The following is a 27773-nucleotide window of genomic DNA, read 5'->3' as shown; positions in this document are numbered from 1 at the left end:
AGGTAGTGGAAATAAACAAAAATGCTAGCTGCTTAATGTAGTATTACATCATAGCACGGTAGCTCTGTTTTTAGCTTTGCAGTCCAATTGCATTGCCAACACTTAGACTGACAGTAAAACAGCAAAGAGTGATGGGTAAGATTATCCTAATCTTCCTTCATACTGGCACGATAACGGCATGGAGTTATGGATGGGATCATTGTCATGCAAAAGAGTACTTGTTGAAGAAGAAATTGTAATGTGATGGATTTTTTATTCCATGGTTGTAACTGATGACTTTGCAACTGCCCAGCAGAGTGTGAATTTGCTGCAGTGAAATAAATAATTCAATACCCTTAATTATCATTTAACAGTTTATCCCAAGTCACGACTTGTGCGTGCTAACAACTTCTCAGACATGGACTAAATTGATTAATGCAACGCTAAGAAATTATCCTGTTTATCTCAATTGTGGTGCCCTGCAATATACCCTGTTTCCATTGCAGGATTAATTTTGATGCAAAGGTGACAGCAGTCAAAGTATCTGTGCACATGCAGTCATTTTGGCTCGAGACCCTCCCTGACACTGGGGATGTAAACAATAAAGTACATGCTAATTATTTCAGGTTGCTACAGTCACTTGGAGCAATGGCTATTGATCCTTTTGCCACTAATTTGGTTGCAATGAGTACTGCAATATCAATGCAATATTACAATGGAACAAGGTTTTATTTCAGATTCACTTTGTGTTGGTGTTACAGTGTCAACCATGTAGTTATTACTATTTGTAAGGAAGCAACTGTGTGAAATTCACTAGTGGTTAACCTGTAATAGCAGGAATCTACACCAGGTAGTAAGCTGTGGAAATGCACAAATAATAGGCCTCAGCGGATTCGTACATAGGGGACAGCCTTTCAATGAGTTTGATGTATAAACACAGACTCCAGCAACAAACTCAGACCAATTGACAATTGATATAGTATGGCACGAGGTCAGAATAACTCTCCCTCTAATATTTTTACATAACTGTTGTATTAACCTCTTTCACCCTCTGATTCTCCCAAGAATAAAATGGAATAAGGTTGGATTGTCAGCCAATTGCAATGCAGCATTTTTCTCCATTTATATCTGCTGCAAAAACTAGGGAACATGCAAGCTCTACTGAGACCATATTTGGGCATCAGTGAAGTTCTGTCTTTTTCTTTTGCATTGGGGCCCTAAGAATTGCTGGTTTTAACAGCTGTTTCTGAAGGAATGTCTCATGCTGCAACATTTTTATTTACATATGAATTTGCACACATGAAGAGATCTATGCAGTAAGTCAGATGCTTTAATATGTTGGAATAATAGGAGTTTCATTTCATGTAGGGAATAACATCAGTGCCACTTAATTTGTAGTAATTGAGTTGGTCACATTCCATTTTTTACTAAATGATATTCTGTAATTTTTTTTGGTGCTTTGGGTTTTGAATTCCACAACTATTTATTATTTCTTTAAAATTATGAATGACCATAAGCATAATCGGCTGTTGATTTGATGGGTTCAAGAAGAAATTTTCTCACCATTTACTCAGGGAGGTTTGGAGTTGGTAATAAATTTTTACTGAGAAATTGTGTGGTTTGAGTGCAGATACCGTATTGGCATCAGTATTAATGTTTTACTATGGATTCACCTGATAAAGGGGCAGCGCTCTGAAAACTCGTGCTACCAAATAAACCTGTTGGACTTTAACCTGGTGTTGTGAGACTTCTTACAATGCCTACCCCAGTCCAACGCTGGCATCGCCACATCATAATTAATAGCAACATGTCCCATCTAAAGCTCCTAACACCAATGTTATGTCTATGTCAATATGCAAGGGCCACATTCCTTTAACTACAACATTTTAAAGCCCATTGTGTAGTCCTGCTCCCAGCACAATCCCAAATAGCAAAGGGAGAATATTTAAATTCTATTCATGAGCAAGCATTGCACCATCAAGGAAATCTAACTCATCACTGTGTGCTGGTTGAATTCCCATCCTCCACCCTCCATAAACTTTAGCTCATCTAAAGCAATCCAGCCTTTCGCCTATCCCACAGAACCCTATTCTCATTGCTCCACATTGGCTTCCATTCCTCCAATACATCGAATTGAAAATTCTCATCATCATGTTTAAAATACCTTCACTGATTCACCTAATATCTGTAATCGTGTGCGGCTCTACATTCACCCCACCCCTCTTCTCACCACTCTTCCCAAGACTCCATTCCTGACTCTGGGTCATTGTGCTTTCCTCCACTTTACCTCCCATCTGCTTGTTGTGCTTCAGTTGCATGGGTGTTAATCACTGGGATTTCCCTAAGCCCCACACATTTCACTCGAAGACCCCCCTCACACCCTATCAGCTGTTTAAGTCTTTAGCCACCTCTCCTAATCCCGCCTGTGGTTCAGTGCCTGTTTTTTCCTTCAGCCTCTGTGAGTGCCACTTGAATTACTGAGTTAGTGTTTGTGAAGAGGGAATGCTCAGTGAATTTTGATGTAAAGTTCAATTCATAGGCGTTTTGGTCTTGAATGCTGTGGGGAAAGGTACAAACTATAACATCTTCCCTCTGTGTGGCACAGGGCATCAACAGTGACAGGGTTTGTGGAACAATGTGCCACTGTTCAACATTACTTGTTATCCTTGGGGGCCGGTGGGGGGGGGGGGGGGGGGGGGGTGCAATTTGAACTGTAATTTAGAGATCAGTGATTTTTCTGTTGCCTATTGAAATAGGGCACTGTTTGAGAGCTGTGTTAAAAACACGTTATATTTATGGTTATTAGAAGAGGTATGGGGTGTGTGTCAGAGGTAGTTGCTTCTGCAGGAGTCAGCCACATCTAACTTCAGAACTGGATGAGTCATTGCACCATCACCACTCACCCAGCTCACACCTGTGGCTGAACTTGTATGTGGCAGCAGCCCCATCCCTGTAACTGTGTCGGTTCAAATGCTAAACCAGGTGAGAGTGACACGCAGGCTAGTGCCCACAGGTGAGGGAGATTGCAAACCTTCAACCACCTACTCTCAAGTGCATTAAAGCTGCCCTGACAGATGTAGCAGAGGAAATGGTATTCCCTTGTTTGTACTGAAAGTATCGCGGCATAGCTGTAAAGTTCATTGGCACAGGCACAGAAGGTGCTGAAGATAATCCCCTGCAGTCGACCACGGGAACTCTACTTAGCTTCACGGAATGTACTTGATGAAGACAACAGCTCCCGACCCCAGCACAGAATAACTCTCGTTGGCTGGGACCTCTCGTGATATACAACATTGACATTGCTGCTTTAAGTGAACAGAGGAGGCTAACAGAGCTATCAGCCAGTCACAGATTCTTCTGAATAGCAGAGTGAAATATGGCACTGGCATCAGATTGACTTGATCATCATTGGCAGAGCAACATAAAATATATTATTGTGAGTGCTGCAAAACCCACAGGATGCTGCACCTCAAAATAAAAATTACTATCTCACTTAAAAGAAAACCAACATGCCTTAAACCCCCCCCGGCCAGAGAGCCAAATGTATCGAAACTGGTTTTCGCAGAGTGTTGCAAACAATTCAGGCTCAAACCTGAGAAACGGCTGTCATCCAATGAAAAACTAAGTGGTGATATTGAAATGATATGGTCAACCATCAAATTAACAGCCCTGGTAGTTGCAAATGATGTTCTCGGGACACAGAAAAGAAACCACTGAGACTGGTTTGATAAACAAGGATCAAATTTAAGGAACTGTTACATGAGAAAAATGCAGCATGACTGGGAAAGAAAGATGCAATCGCTGCTAAAAAGCAAAAGGAACCTGCAACAAATTCTGTGAAGGATGGAAAATGCATGGCGGGCCAAACAAGTCAAGATAGCTTCAAGTTTCTGCTTGACATGGGGAATTTCTATAAACCCCTGAAGACTGTGTACAGTCCTCCCTCAATGGCCATTCATCTATTCTCAATACTGACAGGGAATCTCTCCTGAAGCTCTGATTGGGTTGTAACTCTGAAAGAGCAGTTCCATGATGGAATGACAGCCAGAGATGCTGACTGTGGTGAATACACTGACAACTTTGACATAACAAGCAGTGTGAAACAGTGATGTGTCGTGGCTCTTGTTCTTTTCCATATTTGCTGCCATGTTTTCTGGGGCATTTAATGGAAACATTGATCGAATATACATCCAATTCAGAACAGAAATCATAGAATGCTTACAGGGCGGCACGGTGGCACAGTGGTGAGCTCTGCTGCCTCACAACACCAGGGACTCAGGTTCAATTCCCGGCTTGGGTCACTGTCTGTGTGGAGCTTGCACATTCTCGCAGTGCCTGCATGGGTTTCCTCCCACGTTCCAAAAGATGTGCTGGTTAGATTGACCATGCTAAATTATCCCTCTGTGTACCGGAACAGGCGCCGGAGTGTGGCGACTAGGGGATTTTCACAGTAACTTCATTGCAGTGTTAATGTAAGCCGACTTGTGACACTAATAAATAAACTTTAACAAGCAGGCAGTTCGGCCCATTGTGTCTGCACCTGCTCTCTGACAGAGCATCTCACCCAGACCCTATCTCCCATAACCCAATATATTTACCCTGCTAAGCCCCCTAACTTACACATCTTGGGTCACTCAGGCGCTAATCAACCTAACCTGCACATCTTTGAAACTAATTAACTTCAACTACTAGATGTCAATATGGGAATTGCTGGTGGCCGATGACTTGTGCCCTTGTGTCACATTCTGGGCGTGGCCTTCATCACATTGTGGACTGTTTTTCAAAAGCAACTAATGACTATGGGCTAACCATCAGCTTAAGAAAGACAGAAGAACTCCATTAGCCACCATCAATTTCTGACTATACCCCACCTATAACTACCAATGAGACAACTCTGAAGGTGCAAGATACCTTCACCTATTTCAAAAGCACAATTTCCAGAAACATTTGCATTGACAGAGAGTTGTCAGAGCAATTTGCCTATTTATGCAAGAGACTATGGAGGAAGCAAGGTATGAAACTTGGAACAAAACGTGCTGTGTACAAAGCTGTGGAAATACCTATCCTCCTATGTGCCTGTGAGACATGGACTACCTACTCAATACATATTAAGCAGTTGGACAGGCTCCACATGAGATGCATTGAGAACATTATGGGCATCATATGGGAGGGCTAAGTGCCCAACACTGAGCTACTACAAAGAGCAGAAATGGATGGAATTGAAACACCCACAGTCAGAGCTCAGCTCAGATGGAGTGGATGTATAATATGTAAATTGGGTGCCACCAACAAGATAGGCCAAGATTAAATTTCAAGGGCTCCTTAATAGGCAGATTCCACTGGCTCGGAAGTCTAGAAATATGGTCACAGTCTCAGAATAAAGAGTCTAACATTTAGGACTGAGATGAGCAGAAATTTCTTTATTCAAAGGTTGTAAACCTTAGTTCTGTGCCACCGAGAGCTGTGGATTCTTGGATGTTGAGCATAGTCAGTTGGAATTTGACAAATGTTTGGAATTAAGGGGAAGCAAGGGATGTGGAGATAGTGTAGTGATGTGTTGCTGAACTAGGAAATCAATCATGATCTTATTGGATAGTGGAGCAGGCCCAAGGTGCTGAATGGCCTAATTCTGTTTCTTACCTACTTATTTATAAAACTGTCCAATTGCAGCAATTCACATATGTTTTGTAACCGATGTATTACCTACTCCAACTTTAGGACAGTTTACGTATAAGGCACCAAATGAACAGCTGTTAAAATGTTCCTCGTGCCGAAGAACAAAATGAAGTAAATTTGAAACACAGTGCGGCAAAATGTATCTCTTGGGTCCCAACCACCCCACTGAGGCTAAACCCCATAGACTTATGGCCTTTCACATTCCACTGGCCTCTTGTGAATTGAAAAATTGGAACTTTTCTGACTGGGAAAGAGAGAGCTAATAAAGGTTTGCAAAATCACAAAGGATTTTGAGAGGGCACAGATCTTTTCCACTGGTTGGCAAATCAGTCATCAGGATGTATCATTAGAATTATCGTTAGGAGAATGGATGCATAGCATGAACAATAACCAATGCAAACAGATAAATAGCTGCATAATCTTTGTTTAGCAATGGGAATGAAGAGTACAAAGACAAGGAAAGTCAGGTTATCAAATATAACGGGAGACAGATGATTGCGGTGTTGCTGGATCACGAGTACACCACCTGTCTGCTGTGAGTTGAATAATGTACATTGCTAAAGTTGAGTTGATATCATAGAGTTTTACTTTATTACCTGCAATGTCCAAGGATACATTTTCCAGATTTTCATTTTCATGCCGATTGACTTGTTGAAGTGGAAACTTTCCTGCTTCTTGACTGTGATAGAAAAACTCAACAAAGTTCATTCTGACAAAATAACTAGTCTTTATTTACGAAAGACTGCATGCAGTATTGGTTGAAACTTGAGTTCAGAGAGCAGTTGGTACAACTTGCTAATTCCTCCTCAAGTCCGCGCTTACACGAAGAATCAGTTCAGTATTTATACATAATCATTATCAGTTTGCGTGACTACAGCTTATTCAGGAATTCGATCAGTAATAGAATCATAAGCAATGTCATTAACCGTGGTACAATCTGCTGACCTCCTAGAACTCTTTGTCTCATCATTCATACCCTTATCTTATCCTTTGATGTAACAGAAAAAGGTCGGTGACTCCTTCTTGTCTTACTCATACAGCCCTAGGTTTTGAGGAGTCAATCTTATCAGGCCTTAGAGGTCAGGCATTTTGGAATAGCTTGACCTTCTCTGGTCTTATTCATGTCTTAAGTTATGCGGAGTCAGCCTTATCAGGTCTTACAGGGGTCAGGCATTTTGAAATAGCTTGGTCAGCCGTTCTTATATTGTACCAAATAGTTGACCAATTTTCCCATCATGCCATTACTTAGTCCGTACAACTTCACAGACTGCTTAGTTCCCTCTTTTAAAAATTGAATGCATTTAGTAGATTCTATGATGGAGAAAATGAAGGTGACGATTTATTTATTTATTAGTCACAAATGAGGCTTACATTAACACGGCAATGAAGTTACTGTGAAATTCCCCTTGTCACCACACTCCGCTGCCTGTCGGGTCAATGCACCTAACCAGCACGTCTTTCAGAATGTGGGAGGAAACCGCTACCTCATACAGGATAGTCCAGCAGACAGAATTCAAAAGGCAAAATACTGCAGATGCTGGAAATCTGCAATAAAAACTAAGTGCTGGAAATACTCAGCTGGTCCGGCAGCATCTGTGGAGAGAGAAGCAGATTAACATTTCAAGATGAGTATGAACCTTCTTCAGTACAAAATGAAGTAGAAATGTGATGGTTTTATGACATTGAAGGGAGGACAGGAAGAACGAAAGGGAAAGTCTGGGATAGGGCAGAGGGTGAGGAAATGACAAAGATGTCATGGAGCAGAAGGCAAAGGGAGTGGTAATGATCGTAGAAAAGAAACAAAGCTTTGTCCTGAGTAAGTGTAATTGGCAAAATAATGAACAGCTCTGCCTGAAAACTAAATGAAAAAGAAGATTCAGACTGGCCCATGGCAAAAAGGCAGAATCACAATGGGCGACAGAGTTCATGGTGTGAAATTGTTGAACTCAGTGTTATATTTGAGTCCAGCAGAAAGTAAAATAGCTAATCGGAAGATGAGGTGCTGGTCCTCGAACTTCACTGGAATGTTGCAGCAAACCAAGGACCGAAATGTGAGTAATTAAAAGAGCAGCTCTGGAAATTCTTCAAGTCACATTATAAAACGTGGTTGGGAAATTATCATTTCCCCGCATAGCCATTATTCAAATACAACAGTCATGATTTCACTTTAGATCAAATACAAATCCAATTTCCCTTCCACTATCAGGTCAGCAGAATGTCCCACAATGTCACATTGCACTGCATTCCATTAACTACAGCATTGTTAGAGTTTGCATGCTAAAATGTTCAGTTTCTCTTGTCCTATTTTAAAAACCCAATATTGAACTTTATTTTCATTGTGAACCCAGTGACTCCCACGGCTATCTCGACTACACTTCCTCACATCCTGCCTCCGGTTAGAACTAATTCCGTTCTCCCAGTTTCTCAGTCGCACCTGTTCTGATGATGAAAGCTTCTGCAACAACGCTTCTGATAGGTCTTCCTTTTTCCTCAACCAAGGATTCTGGTCCACAACTTTTGTTGACAAGGCCCTCAACCGTGCCTGGCCCATTTCCCACACTTCTGCTCTCAGCCCTCCCCCTCCTTCCCAAAATCGTGAGAAAGTTCGTCACTTTTCACTCCACCAAGCTGCATATTAAAAGGATCATCCTCCATCATTACCGCCACCCGCCTCCAGCATGGTGCCATCACCAAATCTTTCCCTCCCCTCCAGTGTCAGTATTCCAAAGAGATCATTCCCTCCATGATAGCCTGGTCTGCTACTCAGTCATCCCCAACATCTCGTTTTCCCCCTTCCCGTACAATCATAGGAAGCATAACAGCGGCCCCTTTAACCTCCTTTCTCCTCACGCCGAAAGCTCCAACCACTCCTTCCAGCCGAAGCAGCGGTTTACTTGTACTTCTTTCAATTTAGTATTACTGTATTTGCTGCTCACCTGCGGTGTCCTCTACACTGGGGAAACCGAACGAAGATTGGGTGACCACTTTGCAGAACACCTCCACTCAGTCAGCAAACACAAACCCGAGTTGCTTGCTGTTTTAGTTCACTACCTTGCTGTCACAGAACTTGTATTTTTTAAATAATTAATCTATTTGAGAAGGATACATTAATGATGTTCATACAAAGCACTCTCTCAAGATCTATTCTGACCATAGAACTGAGAACCTTTGCCCCTTTCATTAAACTTGTAATAATGCAAGGACCCCTTTTTTCTCTTTTTTCTCCCCACTCATAGTTCGCCAGAATCATCATGTGGGAATCAGTGTGAGTTTGTTCCCATCCCATTGATATGACCTTATTTCCATTATTGTTCAGTCCCATTTTTTTTGCGTTCTGTCAATTTCATACTCATTCCTACTGCCACTTGCCTCAGTGTGCTAACAGGAAGTGCTCCTGGGCCGGAATGTTACTGGCATGCTCGTCCCGATTCCGGGGGCAGGCGAGGCTTGGAGAACAGCATTCTCTGTTGGCCTCGGGCAGGATCGTCCGAACTTCGGGCTGACGTGCCAATAAAATTTTACCTCTGGTCTTTAATATATAACAATATCAGGAACAGACCCTCAGCACAAACAGTAACCGTTTCGGGCAGCTTTGACAAAGGGTCATGTGGACTTGGAACATCAGCTCTTTTCTCTCCTTACAGATGCTGCCATACCTGCTGAGATTTTCCAGCGTTTTCTCTTTTAGTATCATGTAGGGCACACTGTACAGTGGCCACCTCCTCTGGGATGGTAAACAATGCCTCCATTCCTTTCTTTAACAATGTAATTAATTCCAGTGATGTTGTAAGACCTAGGCTCTGAGTGTCACTGCTCTGATGTAGTGTTAGCTTGAACATAGTTTCAGTCCCTGCTTCATTCTCAATCTGAGTTAGGTCTAATGGAACATAAACAGAAAATGCTGGAGAAACTCAGCAGGCCTGACTGCATCTGTGGAGGGAGAATAGAGCCAACATTTCGAGACTGGATGACTCTTCTTGAGTGTAATGGAAGCTGATGCAACCAAAGGGGTTGTAATGCCTGAATAATTACTCAAGTTGCTGCTGTAATGACTATCTGCTTTTTGTTCTCAAAAATAAGAGCAAAAAGAATTAGAGTGTAGTTGCCTCAAAATACCTACCCCATTTAGAGCCATTTAATGTTCAGTTAACAATAAGCAGGTACCACAACATTAAGAGTGATAAAATCAAAAGGGAGAGGCTCATCACTGGTGGTGCTTTGCAGCTCCTGGTATGAAGCTTTGGGAATATTAACATTCTTGAGAGAGCAACCACCCACGAGCCCTGAGCATCAATGTTGTTTACCCAGGTGAACCACAGTTCGGAAGCCTTTACCAGAAGGAAAATTAGATAAAGAAAAATGTATTTGTCAGCGGGAAAGTGAACAAAATAATGTAAAAATAAAGCACCAGTTTGCCACAACTGGCATTTAATTAATGGCAAATAGATAAAGATGAATTGTGTTTCAAGTGAGAGGACAGCATTGCAAGCAAACGCAAACTGAGAGGCTAAGCCACTGGGACCCAACCTTTTATATGTCATGGCACACCTCTGTACGAGAAAAACATTTTTAAGCACGCCTCCTATTTTCTCTGTCTTCTTCCCTTCCTGGAAACTTTGTTCTTAACTTCTCCCTGTCCTCTCGCCTGTTTTTGTTAACCTCTCCCTGTCTCTCTCACTTCTCCCTGGGTTTTTGCGCCCTTGTTGAGCTTCACTTTTTGTGCAGGCGAATGGGGACCTTTGTCTTCAGCTCCAAGTCCTGCTGGTTATGCACATAAACAAATCAAAACTGCGCATGTGTGGCTCTTTCCCTGCCGGCGCATGCAAGGGAGGCCCAAGATCCATCGGGGGTCTGGAGATGCCGACCACAGAGCTGAAGAAGAAGGTTAGTCTTAGTTTAATTAAACAAATTTTGAATCATATTGTATCTTTTTTTGTGGCACACTTGGAGGGTTCTTCATGGCATACCAGTGTGCCACGACACACTGGTTCGGAACCAATGAACTAAGCTACATTCTAAGCAATGTAAAGATGCCTGTTGTTTCCTTGCACTCATCTGATGAAGGAGCAGCGCTCCGAAAGCTCGTGATGCCGGATAAACCTGTTGGGCTTTAACCTGGTGTTGGGAGACTTCTTATTGTGCCCACCTCAGTCCAACGCCGGCATCTCCACATCATGTTATTTCCTCCGTGTTTTGTTATATATTGGGAGAAACTAATTGAAACACAACACTAAAAGTGATTGGGAATACAAAAATAAATACTAAAGTAATTGTTGTTCACATTGACTATATACTGTCAGCCATCTACATCCAGATCCCACCTAAACTGGTGGGGATGTTGCTCTAACTCTCTCCTGCTGCAGTGCTTTACAGTTAATCTGGAAGCATTCTCTGAAATGTTAACCTATTTTCTTTTTTGGAACCTGATTGACTTGTGTAATCCCAGCATTTACTGTTCCTATTTTTGGCTTACTTTTTGACTTCCTTTGCCCAGTGTTTTAGAATTGAAACAGTAAGGTAGAGAACGAGTGAGCTTGTGCAGTTTTACAGACCTCTCAAGTCACTCTTGTTTCAATGAAGTTCAGCGATTTACTTTCAGACATGTTTTTTATAAAATGCTTTGTTCAATTCACTATGGCTTCTAGTCTGAGAGCCCATGTTTCTCAAAAGACTTCTCTGTTTCTAGTGCTCTAACCGTGGCAATGTTTTGTTTATTGAGTATGACATACTGTTATTTGTAGTTTGGGTGGGGGGGTGGTTTAGCTGGCCAGAATGCTGCATTCCTATGCTTCCAAAGTTCAACCCAGCCTTGGCTCCTATTCAGACTTGGCTGTGCTTGAATGACTTGAGGTTTAACTGACTCTAAACTGAGATGCCATTGTGATAGCTGTAAGGAAGGGAGGAGAGGTAATGTCAGGATATATAATAAACCCATGTAGTGATTTCCATTTTACCTATATTGCCTGAACTGGATGTTTTCACTTCAGAATGTTTCTATAATCTTGTTTTCTTGTAACAAAACCAGCAGCTTGAAGCTAAGCTGCTGTTGCCATAGCATTTTGGAGAATTTATTACTAAACAAAGATCGGGCTATTATGTACAATCTTGAGCATTTCATGCCCTTGATGACGGCTCCCAAAGCAGAAACTCTACCCTGATGTGTTTTAAAAATCCTGTCCCGGTTGTGAAAGTAAAAGTCAAATCAATGCGCCGCAGCCTATCAATTGAACCTACTTGATTCAAAAGGCATTGATTGTAACCCAAGACTTCGATAGTCTAGTGACCCCTTTTGTTGTGTGACTGGAGAAGTAGATTATCCTCTTCCTCACGAGACCTGGGTAAAATCCAGCCCTGACTGATGGGATGAAATGTCCCTTCTGTCTTTCTGTTTGGTTGTAGGATTCCTACATGAGATGCGTCTTCATAGTCACAATATTTAGGAACAATTTGTTGCTATGGCCCCAGACCTGCTCGGACCGAGCAGGGTTGGGGCCATAGCAACATATTGTTCCTTTGTTAATAATTGGCAACAAGGTGCAGAGAAGCCACAAGTGATGGTTTTCATGGGAAATGGAAAATGCTACTGAGTATTTCTTTGTTCTTTCAGAAGGTCTTTTTTAGTTTAGTTAGGGCAACATGATCAGCACGGGCATGGAGGGCTGAAGTCCTGTTCCTGTACTGTACTTGTTCTTTAAAACCTACTATTCCGAGGTTTGAAACTGAAGTCTAATGTGAGAGCAAATTAAAAGTACTTCACTCTGCATCTAATGTAATGATTGTTGGCACTGGTTGCTGGCACTGTAAAGTGTTAAATTCTGCAGCTTAAAACTCTCTAGTCTTCATGCAAAAATATATTTAACTGCTTTTAGCCTGGATAAAGTGCCATATTATACCACCAGTCCCTGACACAAGTCTCAAACAGAGGTGGAAACCCCAAAATAAGTTTGGCGTACTTCTAAGGCTAATTGTTGGAAGATCCTGTCAGAATAAAATCAGCGGCTGGTATGGAGGGCATTAGTTATGAGGAGAGGTTGGAGAAACTTGGTTTGTTCTCATTGGAAAGTTGGAGATTGAAGGGCGACCTGATAGAAGTCTACAAGATTATGAGGGGCAAGGACAGAGTGGATAGTCTGAAGTTTTTTTTCTCAGGGTGGAAGAGTCAATTATGAGGGGCATAGGTTTAAGGTGCAAGGAGCAAGGTTTAAAGGAGATGTACAAGGCAAGTTTTTTTTACCCAGAGGGTGGTGGGTGCCTGGAACTCACTGCTGGGGGAGGTTGTGGAAGCAGTTACAATAGTGACTTTCAATCTGTGTCTTGACAGATACATGAATACGATGGGAATAGAGATATGGTCCCCAGAAGAGTAGGGGGTTTTAGTTCAGTTGGGCAGCATGGTCGGTGCAGGCTTGGAGGGCTGAAAGGCCTGTTCCTGTGCTGTAATTTTCTTTGTTTTTTGTCTTCTGAAAGGCCACTCTCAGAAAACATGGCAAATTTGCTTTGTGTTCACCCAGGCTGCGAAGGTACCCTTACAGGTAGCATGAGGTTTGTGCAATAGAGATAATCATCTTACAAAGGAGCATTGTGAACTTGCCTAACTTATTCTTTGACAGCCAATCTAAATTAGCCAAAATGCAGAGTATCTTAAAATCGAATGAAACCTACCTCAAATGTAGTAAGATATTTTCACAAGGTTAGTGAGTAGATGAAGGACTTGAGACGTGTATTTCCAAGTTTGCAGGTGACACTAAGTTTGGAGCCACAGTAAGTTGTGTGGATGGGAAACAAAAATCACAAAGGGATGTAGAAAGGTGGAGTTAGTGGACACAACTGTGACCAATAGAATTTGAATTGGGGAAGTCTGAGGTCATCCACTTTGGAGGTGGGAAAGACAAATCGGAATATTTTCTCTGTGGTAAGAAACCAGAAAATGTGGAGGAGCAAAGGGATCTGCGGATGTCTGGCCCAGTGCACAATACATCAAAAGCTAGATTACAAGTACAAAAAGCAATCAAAAAGGCAAATAGAATGTTGACCTTATTCTCAAGGAGGTTGGAATGGAGGGGTGAATGTGATGGGAAAACCTTACAGACAGAACCTGTGTCAGACTCTGTCTGGAGTATTGCATTCAGGTCTGGACACCAAAGCTCAGGGCAAAGATATTGACCTTGGAGGAAGTATGGTACAAATGACCTTAACAAGTTAAATTACAAGAACAAGTGGTGTGAACTCGACTTGTATTCCTTTAAATTTAGTAGATTGAGAGATGATTTAATTGAGATATTTACAATGATGGAATGATTTTGATAGGATGGATACTAATTCCTCTGGTGGGATAGAATCCAGAACAAGAAGGCGTATTCTTAAATTGGAGCTAGGCATTTAGGAGTAAAATTAGAAAGTATTTTTCACACAAATCTTGAACTTGATTCCCAAAAAGGCTGAGAGTGTTGGGTCATCTGAAATATCAAGACCCAAACTGGCAGATTTTTGTTGTTAAGGTTATAAAAGGCTGTAAATAGAGTTCAGATTTATTTATTTCTTCGTGAGATGTGGGCGTCACTGGCAAAGGCAATATTTATTACCCACCCCTAATTGCCCTTGAGAAGGTGCCATGCACAGTACTCTTAGGGAGAGCCAGAATTTTGACCCATCAATAGTATATGGTGGGGGTGATGTTGCCATGCGCCTGCTTCTCTTGTTCTTCCAGGCAGTAGAAGTTGTGGGTTTGGAAGGTGCTGTCGAAGAAGCCCTGATACTCTTATAGATGATGTGGAGATGCCGGCGTTGGACTGGGGTAAACACAGTGAGAAGTTTAACAACACCAGGTTAAAGTCCAACAGGTTTATTTGGTAGCAATTGCAACCAAATAAACCTGTTGGACTTTAACCTGGTGTTGTTAAACTTCTTACTCTCATAGATGGCACACATGCTGCAGCCATCTTCTGTAATACCATGTGAGGACCCACTGAAGTGCCAATATCGGCCCTGTTGGTGAGTACTCAAGAACGGTATGACTGTGCAGGATTCCTCTTGACAAGAACATGTTGCCGGTGTGTCAGCTCCTCCCCCTCTACAGCCAGCCCTGTGGAGATGCAAGAAAAAGGCGGTCATGAGAAATCGGCACAATCAACAGAAGATTCTGCTGCTTCAAATAATGAGATGACAGCTTAGGCATTCACAAGTTGCCACACAAGGAGGATTTCTGTGCACTTCCTGAACTGGAAGATGTTGAGACTGGCTATGGCAGACCCCATTTCTATGTCTCCAGAGTCCCTATAGCCTTGTCAGGATCAAGAGTCAATTCCTCAAAATGTGACAGCAATGTGAACCAGTGAACCTCACTATCCAGACATGGCTTTTCCCTATCCTTGACATTGCTTTCCAGTTTGCTGTTGGTGTGAATCGGCGGTAGAAGGAGTGAATGTTGAATGTGGTGGGTGGAATGGCAATCAAGTGAGCTGCTTTGCCCTGGTTTGTAAGGTGAAGAAAGAAGCAGTTAGAACAATGTCTCCCTTTATTTATTTATTTATTTTATTTATTAGAGTGTCACAAGTTGACTTACATTAACACTGCAATGAAGTTACTGTGAAAATCCCCTAGTCGCCACACTCCGGCACCTGTTCGGGTGCACCGAGGGAGAATTTAGCATGGCCAATGCACCTAACCAGCACATCTTTTGGACTGTGGGAGAAAACCGGAGCACCCAGAGGAAACCCACGCAGTCACGGGGAGAATGTGCAGACTCTGCACAAACAGTGACCCAAGCCGGAAATCAAACCCGGGTCGCTGGTGCTGTGAGGCAGCAGTGCTAACTACTGTGCCACCATGCCACCTTACAGGGTCCTAGTTGAACTAAATGCAGAACAGCTCAAGGGACTGAATGCAGACTCTGTTCCTATTTGCCTTTTGAGGAGCGAGGCAGCAGGGTGGAGAAGAGTTGTAATATATTTTAAAATTAGATATTGCAGCTAAGTAAATAAACAATGACTAGAGTCGGAATTAAGCACACAGATGTTGCTTGCAACATGACATACCACCAAGCTCACAGCTTGATCAAATGTGGAGAGTCAACAAATACCATAGCATTGGTTGATGAAATATCCCAGCCCTAGTAGAAAGGGAAGGGTAAGTGGGAACATTTTCAAAAACTCATATGGGAAGAGAGAGTAATGCCTAACCCGTATGCTTTAACTTTGAAAGGTTGAAGGTGGAAGATTTGAAATTACATTGGTGAATTACTGCTCTATAAACTCAGGTTATGCATGCCTAAATCGAATGACTCATTTCTATTGTACTTCGGAAATGCATGCATACCTCTGTAGGCTGTTCTTTTGAAACTAAGAATGTTGGATTGTGTCCATTACCCAGAAGCCTCTGCCACTTCTTAGAATAGGATATTTTAATTTGTTAGAGTTCTTTATTTTTTTCCTGTGGGTGTTGCTGGCAAGGCCAGCCTTTATTGCCCAGTCCTAATTACGTGTGAATTGTCTTCTCAAGCCATTGCAGGCTGTGTGGTGAAGTTACCCCTGCAGTGCCGTTAGGTAGCGAATTTCAGGATTTTGACAATGAAGAAATGACAATAAACTTTGAAGTCAAGATGGTGCATGACTTGGAGGAAAACATACAAGTGATATGTTTCCTTGTCCCTGTTGCCTTTGTTGTAGGTAGTAGAGGTTGTGAGTTTGGAATGAACCGTTGAAGAAACCTTATCAGGCTGCTACAGTGCATTTTCTATGTAGTATTCACTGCATTTGTTTTCCAGCCCTAATTGCCCTTGAGAAAGTGGTGGTGAGCTGCTTTCTTGAACCACTGCAGGCCATGTGTGTTGGTACTCCCACTGTGCTGTTAAAAGTAAAGTTTGTTTATTGGTCACAAGTAAGGCTTACATTAAAACCGCAATGAAGTTATTGTGAAATTCCCCTAGTCGTCACAGTCTGGCACCTGTTTGGGTCAACGCACCTAACCAGCATGCCTTTCAGAATGTGGGAGGAAACCGGAGCACCCGGAGGAAACCCACACAGACACTGGGAGAACGTGCAAACTCCACACAGACAGTGACCCAAGCTGGGAATCGAACCCAGGTCTCTGGTGCTGTGAAGCAGCTGTGCTAACCACTGTGCTACCGTGCCGCCCATTAGGAAGGGAGTTCCAGGATTTTAACCCACAACTGTGAAGGAGAAGTGATATATTAATCAGAATGGTATGTGGCTTAGAAGGGAATTTGCAGGTGCTGATAGAAGTCAGGGGTTTGGAAGGTGCTGTCGACGGAGCCTTGGTTGAGTTGTTGCAGTGCATCTTGTAGTTTGGTACACACTGCTGTTGGTGTGAATCGGCAGTAGAAGGAGTGAATGTTGAATGTGGTGGGTGGAATGGCAATCAAGTGAGCTGCTTTGCCCTGGTTGGTGTCAAACCTCTTGGGTGTTATAAATGGTGGACAGCATTTGGAGAGTCAGGAGGTGAGTTACTGTGGAATTCCAGTCTCTGACCTACTCTTGTAGCCACAGTGTTTATGTGACTGGTGCAGTTAAGTTTCTGGTCATTTCCGACCTTAAAATGGAGGGAAGTTCACTGATAAGCTGTTGACGATCTCTTGGCTGAGGACGCTACCTTGAGGAATACATGACACTGAAGTAATTGACCTCTAACAACTCTCAATCATTTTCCTTTGTGCTAGGTATGACTCCAACCAGTCAAGTCTTCTCCCTGACCCTTATTAAAAAATTTACGAGGGCTCCTTGGTGCCACTCTCTGTCAGACATTGGCAGTCACTCTATGGAATTGAGCTCTTTATTTCATATTTGGGCTAAGGCTGTATCATTGTTGTCGTCATCATTTTGCTGATGATTGAGAGTAGGCTTACAACCTTATTATGATATTTAAGAGTGCCAACCCACCTCATTGGGTCTCCTACCCACCTTCAAGCCAGAAATGTGTAGGTTAGATTAGGTGGATTAGCCATGGTAAAGGTGCAGGTTTAAGAGGATAGGGTGGAGTTGGGCCTGGGGAAGATGCTCTCTCAGAGAGTCGGTGCCTGACTCGATGCACTGTAAGGATTTTATGGATTCTATTAGTTCTACTGCTGTCAAGGCTGACATGACTCTGTCGTTCAATCCACCAAACACCGATTAACATCATTTATTTATCTTCAAACAATGCTGGAAATACTCAACACATTGGCAACCTCTGTGAAGATAGAAACAGAGCAAACATTTTGAGTTGAATATGACTACTTTGGAACTTGAAATGTTAACTTGCTGCCGCAACTAGGGATGGGCAATAAATGCTGCCAGCCAGCGACGCCCATGTCCCACGAATGAACATTAAAAAAAATAAACTGCCTAATATTTCCAGCACTTTCTGTCTTTATTTCAGATCTCTAGAAAGTTTTTTGCTTTCATACTATTGTGGTGATTTATCTTCTTGCTCCTTGTGGGAACCTGTGTGCACAAATTAGTTGCTCCGGTTGCCCGCGTATCACAGCCCTTCAAATGTAATTTATTATCTGTGGAGTGATGTGAAATGTCCCGAGGACATAAAAGATAACCTATAAACACTAGCACCTTCTTTTCTAAATTAATGCTTTTCATGTCCTTGGACTGTGCATCATAAATTGTGTTAATTCTCCACACGGTGCCCTGATCTTTGTCTTTTATTCTGTTGTAGGGAAGGACACTGCACAAAATGGGCCGGAGTGACTTGGCAGAGAAGTTCCTGAGAGACGCTGTGCAGGCTCAGTCGACATCCCACGAGGCCTGGAACAGTTTGGGGGAGGTGGTGCAAGGCCAAGGGAAAAATGAAGAAGCTGTGGAATATTTTCTGACTGCGTTAGAGCTGGAAGCCAGCAGTCCCATACTTCCATTCACTGTCATACCGAGAGAGCTTTGAAATCAATCACATGGGTCACATTTAGTACATCTTGCATTTTTCTTCCCAACGATTTAACTCACTGACTCATTGAGCAGTGTTCAGCTGCAAAAATATCCAGGGAACAATCAATCTGAGCTCCTTTAGCCAATTTTCCTTTTGCCAAAAGTTCACGATGGCCTCCTCCACTCCCTGACCGCTCCCCCTCGAATCAGGCGGAGTTTTACCATTCATAGCAAATTCTTTTGGAACCATGTGAGGCATAGCAGGACATGAGATGTTTTGTGGATCCAGTGTCTTACACAGGATAATATCCAGAGCAGGACATCACTATTCCACAGCAGCTGTGGTGGCATCTTTCCAGAATAGCCCGACTGTGCTGCATGAAGAACCTCGGTTGGATCTGTATGACTGCCCTTAAACAACATTTTGATTTGATTTGATTTATTATTGTCACATGTATTGGGATACAGTGAAAAGTATTGTTTCCTGAGTGCTACGCAGGCAAAACATACCATTCATAGAGTACATTGGTGAGAAGGAAAGGAGAGGATGCAGAATGTAGTGTTACAGTCATAGCTAGCGTGTAGAGAAAGATCAACTTAATATAAGACAGGTCCAGGTCCATTCAAAAGTCTGGTGGCAGCAGGGAAGAAGCAGTTCTTGAGTCGGTTGGTACATGACCTCAGACTTTTTTAACATGCGCATTATATTCTTCTTCCAGGGTGCCAAGAATCTAAATTATGGGGGCGATTCGCCCAAAAAAAATTCTAAGTGTTAAATTTGCATGAAAACTGGAGTAAATCCTGTTGTTTTTTTCAGTGGGAGTTCTAAAATGAATCTCCCACACTCTGTGCACTGTAGAGGGCAATCGCGTGAATTGCGTGAATAATCAGTGGGTGGCGTCTATTCCCACCTGGGAGGCCGGCAGCATTGCGCTGAGCGGGCCACTGTGCATGTGCCGATCTGAAAATACTGAGATCAGTGGCCCCTGCCTACTGGCCTCCCAATGGCTGGCCAGCCCCGTGACCCCCATAACGCCAGCCCACTGCTCCCCAACGGCTCGATCACTGTACCCCCAAGCATATCCGGGCCCAGCCCCAAACCCCCTCCCCCCATCCCCAGCCTGCATCAATCACAGCCCCCCCCCCGAGCCCCGATTCCCCCAATGGCCAGCCCCGATCGCTGGCCTTCCGCCCTCTTCTCGCGATCAGAATGGCAGCAGGACCCCCCACCCCCACCAGTTGCCCCAGAGGCCATGCCCCACCAGGCCACACACCCATTAGGCCTCGCTCCCCTCCACCCCCCCCCCCCCCCCCCCCCCAAGGCACTGCCCTATGCCCGATGGGCAGTGTCAAGGTTCCCCTGGGCATTGGCACTTTGCCCTTTGGGCAGTGCCAGGGGCCACAGGCTGGCACTGCCAGGATGCCAATGCCCAAGGAACCCCCCCCCCCCCACCGGCACCCGACCCTCTGGGGGGCCCAGAATCTCCCCCCATCACTCCAGCAGGGTCGGGCACCTAGTTCCCCGAAAGTAGAGAGTTGTAGTAAACCCCGCTGGATTGGACTACTCCTGGCCGGAGGGGGGGAGGCTAGCAGGCCTGGAGACTTCAGTCCCGGGCCCGCCAATTAAATTTAAATGAGGCATACAAAGGAGCATGAAAATCTAACGCAGTTCCACGCCTATTTCCGGCGTGGAGCTGACGGCATCAGAAATCGTGCTGGGAGACGCATTCAGCGCCAGACGCCCAGCGCAGATCACGCTAATCACGTCCCACTGAAATCTCCCGGCCCACTGCATTAAAAAACTAACGCAGCGGGATGGGAGAATTACCCCCTATATTTGTCCCTCCGTGCGCTGGACTTTAACTGAGAGAGTTATCAGGAATCTTTTTTGCTATTTGATGCAACCACTTTTAATATTTTTGGGCAAAGCACTGCTAGTTAACTTGGAGAATCCTACACCATATTCATCGATTTATTCATGAACCTCAGGGATTTTACATTATTTTAAAAATCACTTTCCAGCTACTTATTTTCCACATGATCAGCTTCATGAGGCAAAGCATTTTTTACGGTAATATTGACATGTCTATCTGGTCAGATTACTGTTTAAATGTGTACACCACATTGCTGGGCCATTTAATCACTTTAGTGCTTCAGTTATGACTTACTGTACAATTCATTTATCTTTTATTTCACATCAGACATCAGTCAATATTTTGTTCCTCCTTTTTCCTCCCAACCCCAGAATATAGTGTAATACGTTGGGGATAGCATTCGCTGTGACAAAATATTTAGTTTTATGTGGTTTGTTTTACAGGAACACAATATTGCACATGGCTTAGTCATGGGGAAGGTACATTATTGGTACAAGACTTGAAGTTCTCATCAAACTGCCTGGATCACAATTCACTTCCTGAAAGTCTCATCATTTATCTAATCAGGCAATACTCAGATATCAGAGACTGCTTTACAATATTTATGCAGTGTGTGTGTGTGTGTGTGTGCATGATGAGGGACCTCTGTCTTCACAATGTGCTTACAAACCATGAAAGTATACAATTGTTGGGAAAGATATATTTACTGTGTTGTAAATCTGGGCACATCCGCTCACACTTCCCCTCAAAGCAATGATTAGTTTAATATTATGATAGTGGAGATTATTTATGCAAATATTTAATTTTGAAGAATATGCTAGAACACTGCTTTTTCTGACCAGAGTCCTGGGTTTGAATGCTGGCCAATAATTTTATGGTCTTTCTTGGAGTGACAAAGAATCTAGCAAATGGAAATCACACACTGAAGTAATAGGGTGTTTTAATAGAAAGTATAAGATGCCAGTCACGTCCCAGAGAATTGTCACATGTAACATTAGCACACAGGGCGGATATGTCAAAATTGAGCATCATCGGGGTGTTGAGGGGGGGAAGCACTGAATTGCACTGCTTCTGACCTTAACCACACCCTAATCTGTGTGTCAGTATACTGCAAATAGAAATAAAAAGTATTTAATGAGTAACAATTGACTAATCACAGTAGCCCCTGGATGACAGAAAGGGAAGTAGTCTACAATTGAAACAGGAAATTAAAACTGACCCATTCGACCACTGGGCTCCGAGGTTGCTTAGCATTGCGCTTTTTAAGTTTAAAATACAATTGACTGTCTACTTGTGTGAACTCCGCACAGGCAGCCCATGCCACAGTATGTGTTTCATTTCACACCATGAGCTGGAAGAGCTTAACCTCATTCATGTTCACCATATTAAGCAACAACTTGAACTGTTGCTGCCTGTCAGGGAATTTCCTGTTGTAGTTTTGAATGCGTATAATTAGCTAGTCTCATGAGACACTTTAGCCGATGTCAGACTTGTTCATTGATACGATCAGCGGGTTGGTAACATTGTGCATTATTGCATGTGTGCCAGTTCTAACAAAATGTTTTACCTTTAATGTAAAACTCACCACCACCAAAAATAACACATTGTTCAAGTTCCTCAGCAGGTGCAGCAACACAAACATACTGTAGCTGAGCCGATTCCAAAAACTTTTCTCCCACTGTATACTTGTCTTAATGTTGCGAAAGGTTGCTTTGCTCAGAGCCTGGCCTCTTCACATTGCAATGTGGATTCACAGCACTAGCTGCAGAATTACATACATGCAGTTGCTCTAAGGTTATAATTTCACCTTCACATTTCTGACTCTGCAATCTTTCACAAAGTGGAAAAAAAGGTGTGAATTGTCTAGCAACCTGAAAAAAAACACATTTCTTGCTCAGGCTAGCGTGCGTGTCTGGTGGCAGTCAGTCTGAGTTAGTCTAGCCAGTTTGATGTTTGTCCTGTACAGTAGCTGGCTATATGAGACGCATATGCTTGGGGAACAAGTGGATATTAACAGGGCTCTCCCAATATTACTTAATAAAATGGCAATGGAATAGCTCTGTAACTGAACATGTCCAATATGCTAAAGCACAAAGCCACTTATTTCCTATTTTTTTCACAGGATATATCTTTTTGTCAGTTTAGTTGCAGCAAATAGTATTTGAAAGATTATAGAAGTAGTGGGATCAGATTCATTATTTTACATTGTTACATTATAATTTGAAATACAGATACTGATGAGCGATGTTTAGATAGCTTCCACTTGCGTTGTACAGTCATTTATCTCCCCCGCCCCGCCCCCCCCTCCCCATCGTAGTGCCTTCATTTGGGATTAAATTCCTGTTAAGTGTACAATGTGCTGTTTTAAATTAATACTATTATTTCAATAATCTTTGGAAGATCAAACCTGATTGAACTAAGGGAACGGCCCTTCAGACTTTAGTGAGAGATGAGGAAATGGGCCTTATTTCAGTTTCATATAAAAATTCTTTGCACATGCTGCCAGTATAGAAATAGTTAAACCTGAATTACTAAAGATTCTTTTTTATAATTCTTTCATGGGATGTGGGAGTCTCTGGCTAGTCCAGCATTTAATCCCCATCCCTAATTGTCCTCGAGAAGGTAGTGGTGATCTGTGTTCCTGAACCGCTGCAGTCCATATGGTGTCGATGCACTCACAATGCTGTTAGGAAGAAAGTCCCAGGATTTTGACCCAGCCACAGTGAATGATTGACAACATGGTTCCAAGTCAGAATGATGTGTAGCTTGGAGGGGAACTTGGAAGTAGTGGTGTTCCCATGCATCTGCTGCCCTTGTCCTTCTAGGTGGTAGCGATTGTAAGTTTGGTAAGTGCTGTCAAAGCAGCCTGAGTAAGTTGCTGCAGTACATGTTGGAGATGGGACACATCGATGTCACTGTGCATTGATGGTGGAGAGAAGGAATGTTGAAGATGGTAGATCAAGTTCTGGTATGTCCTGGATGGTATCGAATTTCTTTGAGTGTTGGAGCTGCACTCATCCAGGCAAGTAGAGATTATTCCATCACACTCCTGATTTGTACCTTGTGGAAGAGCAGAGAAGCTTTGGGAGTAAGGAGATGAGTTATTCTGCAGAATTCCCAGCTTCTCACCTGCTCTTGTAGCTACAGCATTTATATGACTGGCCCAATTTCTGATCAATGGTAACTTCCAGGAAGCTGATAGTGGGGGGATTCAGCCATGGTAATGTTGTTGAATGCCAAAGGAAAATTATTGGATTTTCTTTTATTGGAGATGGTCATTGTCTGGCACTTGTGTGGTACAAATGTTACTTGTCGCTTATCAACCCAAGCTTGAATGTTGTCCTGGTGTCGCTGCATATGGGCACGGACTGGTTCAGTATATGAGGTGTCCTGAACATTGTGCAATTATCAGTGAACATCCCCAATTCTGGTCCTATGATGGAAAGAATTTCATTGATGAAGCAGCTGAAGATGGTTGGGCCTAGGGCACTACCTTGAGGAACTTCTGAGGTGATGTCCTGGGACTGAGATGGTTGACCTCCAACAACCATAATCCTTTGTTCTAGCTATGACTTCAACCAGTGGAGAAATTTCCTTTGATCCTGGACACTAATGGCATCAAGGGGCATGGGGAGGAAGCATTGAGATAGTACATGTTGATCACATAGAATGGTGGAGCAGGCTCAAAGGGCCAAATGGCTATTCCTACTCTTATTTTCTATATGTTTTTATTCCACTTGACTCCAGTTTTTCTAGGGCTCCTTGATGTCACACTCGGGGTCAAATGCTGTCTTGATATCAAGGTGTTCATTCTCACCTCACTGAGTTCAGCTCTTTTATCCATATTTGGACTAAATTGTAATGAGGTCAGGAGTTGAGTGGCCCTGGCTGAACCCAAACTGATCGTCCGTGAGTAGGTTATTGCTAAACAAGTTCTACTTGATAAACCCCTTCCATCACTTTGCTTATAATTGAGAGTAGATTGATGGAGCAGTAAATGGCCAGGTTGGGTTTCATAGATTTGTCTTGCTTTTTGTGGACAGGACATCCCTAGGCAGTTTTCCACCTTTACGGGTGGATGCCAGTGTTGTAATTGTACTGAAGCAATTTGGCTAAGGGCACAGTTGGTTCTGGAGCACAAGTCTTCAGTAATATTGCTGGAATGTTACCAGGGCTCATTGCCTTTGCAGTGTCTAGTGCCTTCAGCCACGTCTAAATATCACTTGGACTGAACTGAATTGGCTGAAGACTGCCATTTGTAATGCTGTGGTCCTCAGGAGGAGGCCGTGATGGATCATCCACTTAGCACTTCTAGCTGAAGGTTGTTGCAAATACTTCAGTCTTTTCTTTTGCACTGATGTGCTGGGCTCCTCCACCATTGAGGAAGAGGAGGTTTGTGAAGCCTTCCCCTCCTGTTAGTTGTTTAACTGTCCACCACAACTAATGACTTGCGGGACTGCAGAGCTTAGATCTGATCTACTTGCTTAGCTCTGTCTATTACATGCTGTTTTCGCTGTTTGTCATGCGAGTAGTCCTGTTTTGCAGCTTCACCAGGTTAACCCCTCATTCTTATGTTTGCCTGCACTCTTCACTGAACCGTTGAACCACTCGTCTTTAATTTGATTAAATGGTATTGGGAAAAATTTAAGAAATTAGTCTAAATCTGTTTCCAATATGATAAGTTTATCTTAATTCACAGCTTTAAAGTAAAAATGAAAGTTTACTTATTAGTCACAAGCAGGGCTTACATTAACACTGCAATGAAGTTACTGTGAAATTTCGCTAGTCGCCACACTCTAGCGCCTGTTCAGGTCAATGCACCTAACCTAGTTCATATCAATATTAATGCACCCAACCTAGTTCATATCAATATCAATCAGCACCATTCATTAACCATTAAGAAACCAGTAATCACATTTAAATTACCAAAGGGGGTATTCTGAGATGCTGGGAGGTGATTATGCCTCTTCAGTAATGGTTACAGTATTACCTTGGGCATTCACTTGTTGGTAGCTAACTATTGATAACCTAGCACATTTTACTTTGCGATGGACGTTAGTAGACTTAAATATAAGTGGTCCAGTTTTGCTTACCAACTGCTGAGGGATCAGCTCATTTGAGCACTTGATATGTTGCATTTTCTATTTGCCACTTGATAAAAATCACCTGCATTTTCTTTTGAAGAAAATTACCATTTCACTTCATTGGAGTTGACATTAAATCAATTAGCTGCCACTCACATGGTGAGTACAAGTGCTTCCACTCTCACTTCCGCATTGCCCACGTGTTAATGTCCATCTAAAGTTTGTCAGGACTAAAAAGGGCAATTTATTTATTATTTTGCAGTTGTAACTTAGTGACTGATGGTGTCGGTTTGAAGATCAATTAATGCAAGGAAATAGCATCCTTGCCCAGGCCCTGCAGTCCATTGAATGGTGACACAATATTTACTTGGGTTTCAGTTTCACATTTCCCTCACAGGGTGTAAGTTGTCCAGAATCTACAGCAGGAACCCGGGAGGCTTAATTATTAATTCATGATGTGGACCACTGCAGAAAATACTACTACTGGCTTGGCACTTTACAAAGTGACTTATGCCAGGGCAAATGTACGGTGATATTTTCTTCCAACCACTTGAGACACTTTGTCCTATCAATCTTTCATGTCTGTGCCTCAGGAAAAAATAAGCATTTGAAATAAGCGCTTGATTCATGTACCGTTGAAGGTTCCAGAGCTTTAGAAATTGATAGGCAGCATTAAGTAATTTATTTAAATGTACGTTTTATTCTGGGAAAGAAGGGTGATTTTTAAAATTAGTTTTGCAATGAAGGGACCAATGTTATATAATTAAATGGGATCTGTCAGAGAATACATGTTTGCACTACACAAAGATAGATCTTTATTTTGCTGTACGTAAATGGACTTCGGCCGAATGCAGCAGGGGAACAACTGCATCAATTGTGGTATTCTGTAACTCGCTTGTTAGTTTCGTAATCTGCTGCATGCACTGGGTTATAGCAAATGAGAGAGACTTCAGTATATAAATTCACCCAACATGTGTTAAATATAATCCCATAATCACACTCTATAATCTTGTTTGTAATTGCATTATGTCTCGTAATAGTGTGAATTTTATGGGGTAGAGAAACCCATTTGAGTTATCTAACGTCTTCCATGCTCTTGCCTCTCAGGTACTTCAACAAGGGCTAGTTTCTTTTTTGTAAAGCGGTTGATTGGCCTGTGGTTCATGTCTTATTATTTTAATCATTTTGGAGTAATTACTATTGCACAATATATTTAATATTTCAGAGAATGGAATAGTTGTACTATGCAATCAGAATTTTGCCTCCATCTCTTTTAGGGTAAGTGGGCTTGGACTTGCACATAATAGTGAATTTCATAATGAAACCATCAGGGCAACAATATCATACCCCACATGTTGTTGGATGTGGGTCTGAACCTGCAGTTCCTCACATGGCAAGTATCCGATCTTGACAGCCAGGTGCTTCCCTAGGTGGAGAGATAAAGGTCACACACGGCCACTGTTGCTCATTCCTGGCAATTAGATCCAAATGACGGAAGCAATTTTCCTGCCTGCTTGCTATCCAAGCTCGACGAATGAAATGCAATACTGAAAGAGTTAAAATGTAGAATGGAAAGATACGTTGAAGTAGGACAAAAAGGGACAAAACATGTGACAAGCTCACCATTTGTAGGGGATGCCTGCACTTGATTTGGGTGATGGAAAGCTATGGGAGCATGTTATACAACAGGATCTAAATGACCAGAGTCCAGACGCCTTGAGGTCCCTCACTTGGGTGTCATTTATAAGATCCTTGTACTTGATTTTGAATCATGGGATGTCCAGTGTCAACTTGACTCTACAAAGGTAGAGACTGTTCTTTGTAAGGATTGAGCTACATTCTTGATTTATGCATGGTATGAATCCTAATGTAGGCAGTAAATTGTGTAATAAATTGCTTTGTGCGCAAAACTTCAGTCTCCTTTGCCGATGTGAAGTGTCTTTAATTCATGACCATTCCAAGATTGATTCACGATGTGTATTTCTGCTGTGTAATGCAATCACTGAATTAGGAATTCTGTTTCAAACCTGTAAGAGGGATTTATGTCTGTAGGCTAAGTCTTTGCTTCTTTAACAGCTACAGTTTTATATATTCAGGCTTGATTTCCTTTGCCTGACCCGGACTCGTTGAGACTGATTGTAGCAGCCTTCTTCCCACTCCAGCTGGGATCTGCTAACTCAGTACAGACCAGGAAATGGTTCAGCCTGGCACCACTTGATATATTTACACACAAAGTCACTGGGAGAGCTCACAGTACATTTGCTAAGAAAGAAGTACCCTGAGCGATTCCC

At 42.6% G+C, this 27773-nt stretch overlaps 1 protein-coding gene across 1 annotated transcript in view; it reads left to right on the top strand.

The window, feature by feature from the left end:
• LOC144504409 (tetratricopeptide repeat protein 7A-like) overlaps nt 1-19818 on the top strand; it is a 272644-nt gene extending 252826 nt beyond the window's left edge. The window contains exon 20 of the mRNA XM_078229665.1: nt 18319-19818. Within this exon, the coding sequence (XP_078085791.1) occupies nt 18319-18540 (222 nt within the window). The 3' untranslated portion in view covers nt 18541-19818. The remainder of the gene's footprint in view (nt 1-18318) is intronic.
• Nucleotides 19819-27773: the final 7955 nt, after the last annotated feature.

This window comes from Mustelus asterias, chromosome 15, assembly GCF_964213995.1.
Source record: "Mustelus asterias chromosome 15, sMusAst1.hap1.1, whole genome shotgun sequence".
Lineage (NCBI taxonomy): Eukaryota > Metazoa > Chordata > Chondrichthyes > Carcharhiniformes > Triakidae > Mustelus > Mustelus asterias.
Note: the sequence above shows the minus strand (reverse complement) of the source record. Positions and strands in the feature narration are given on the sequence as shown.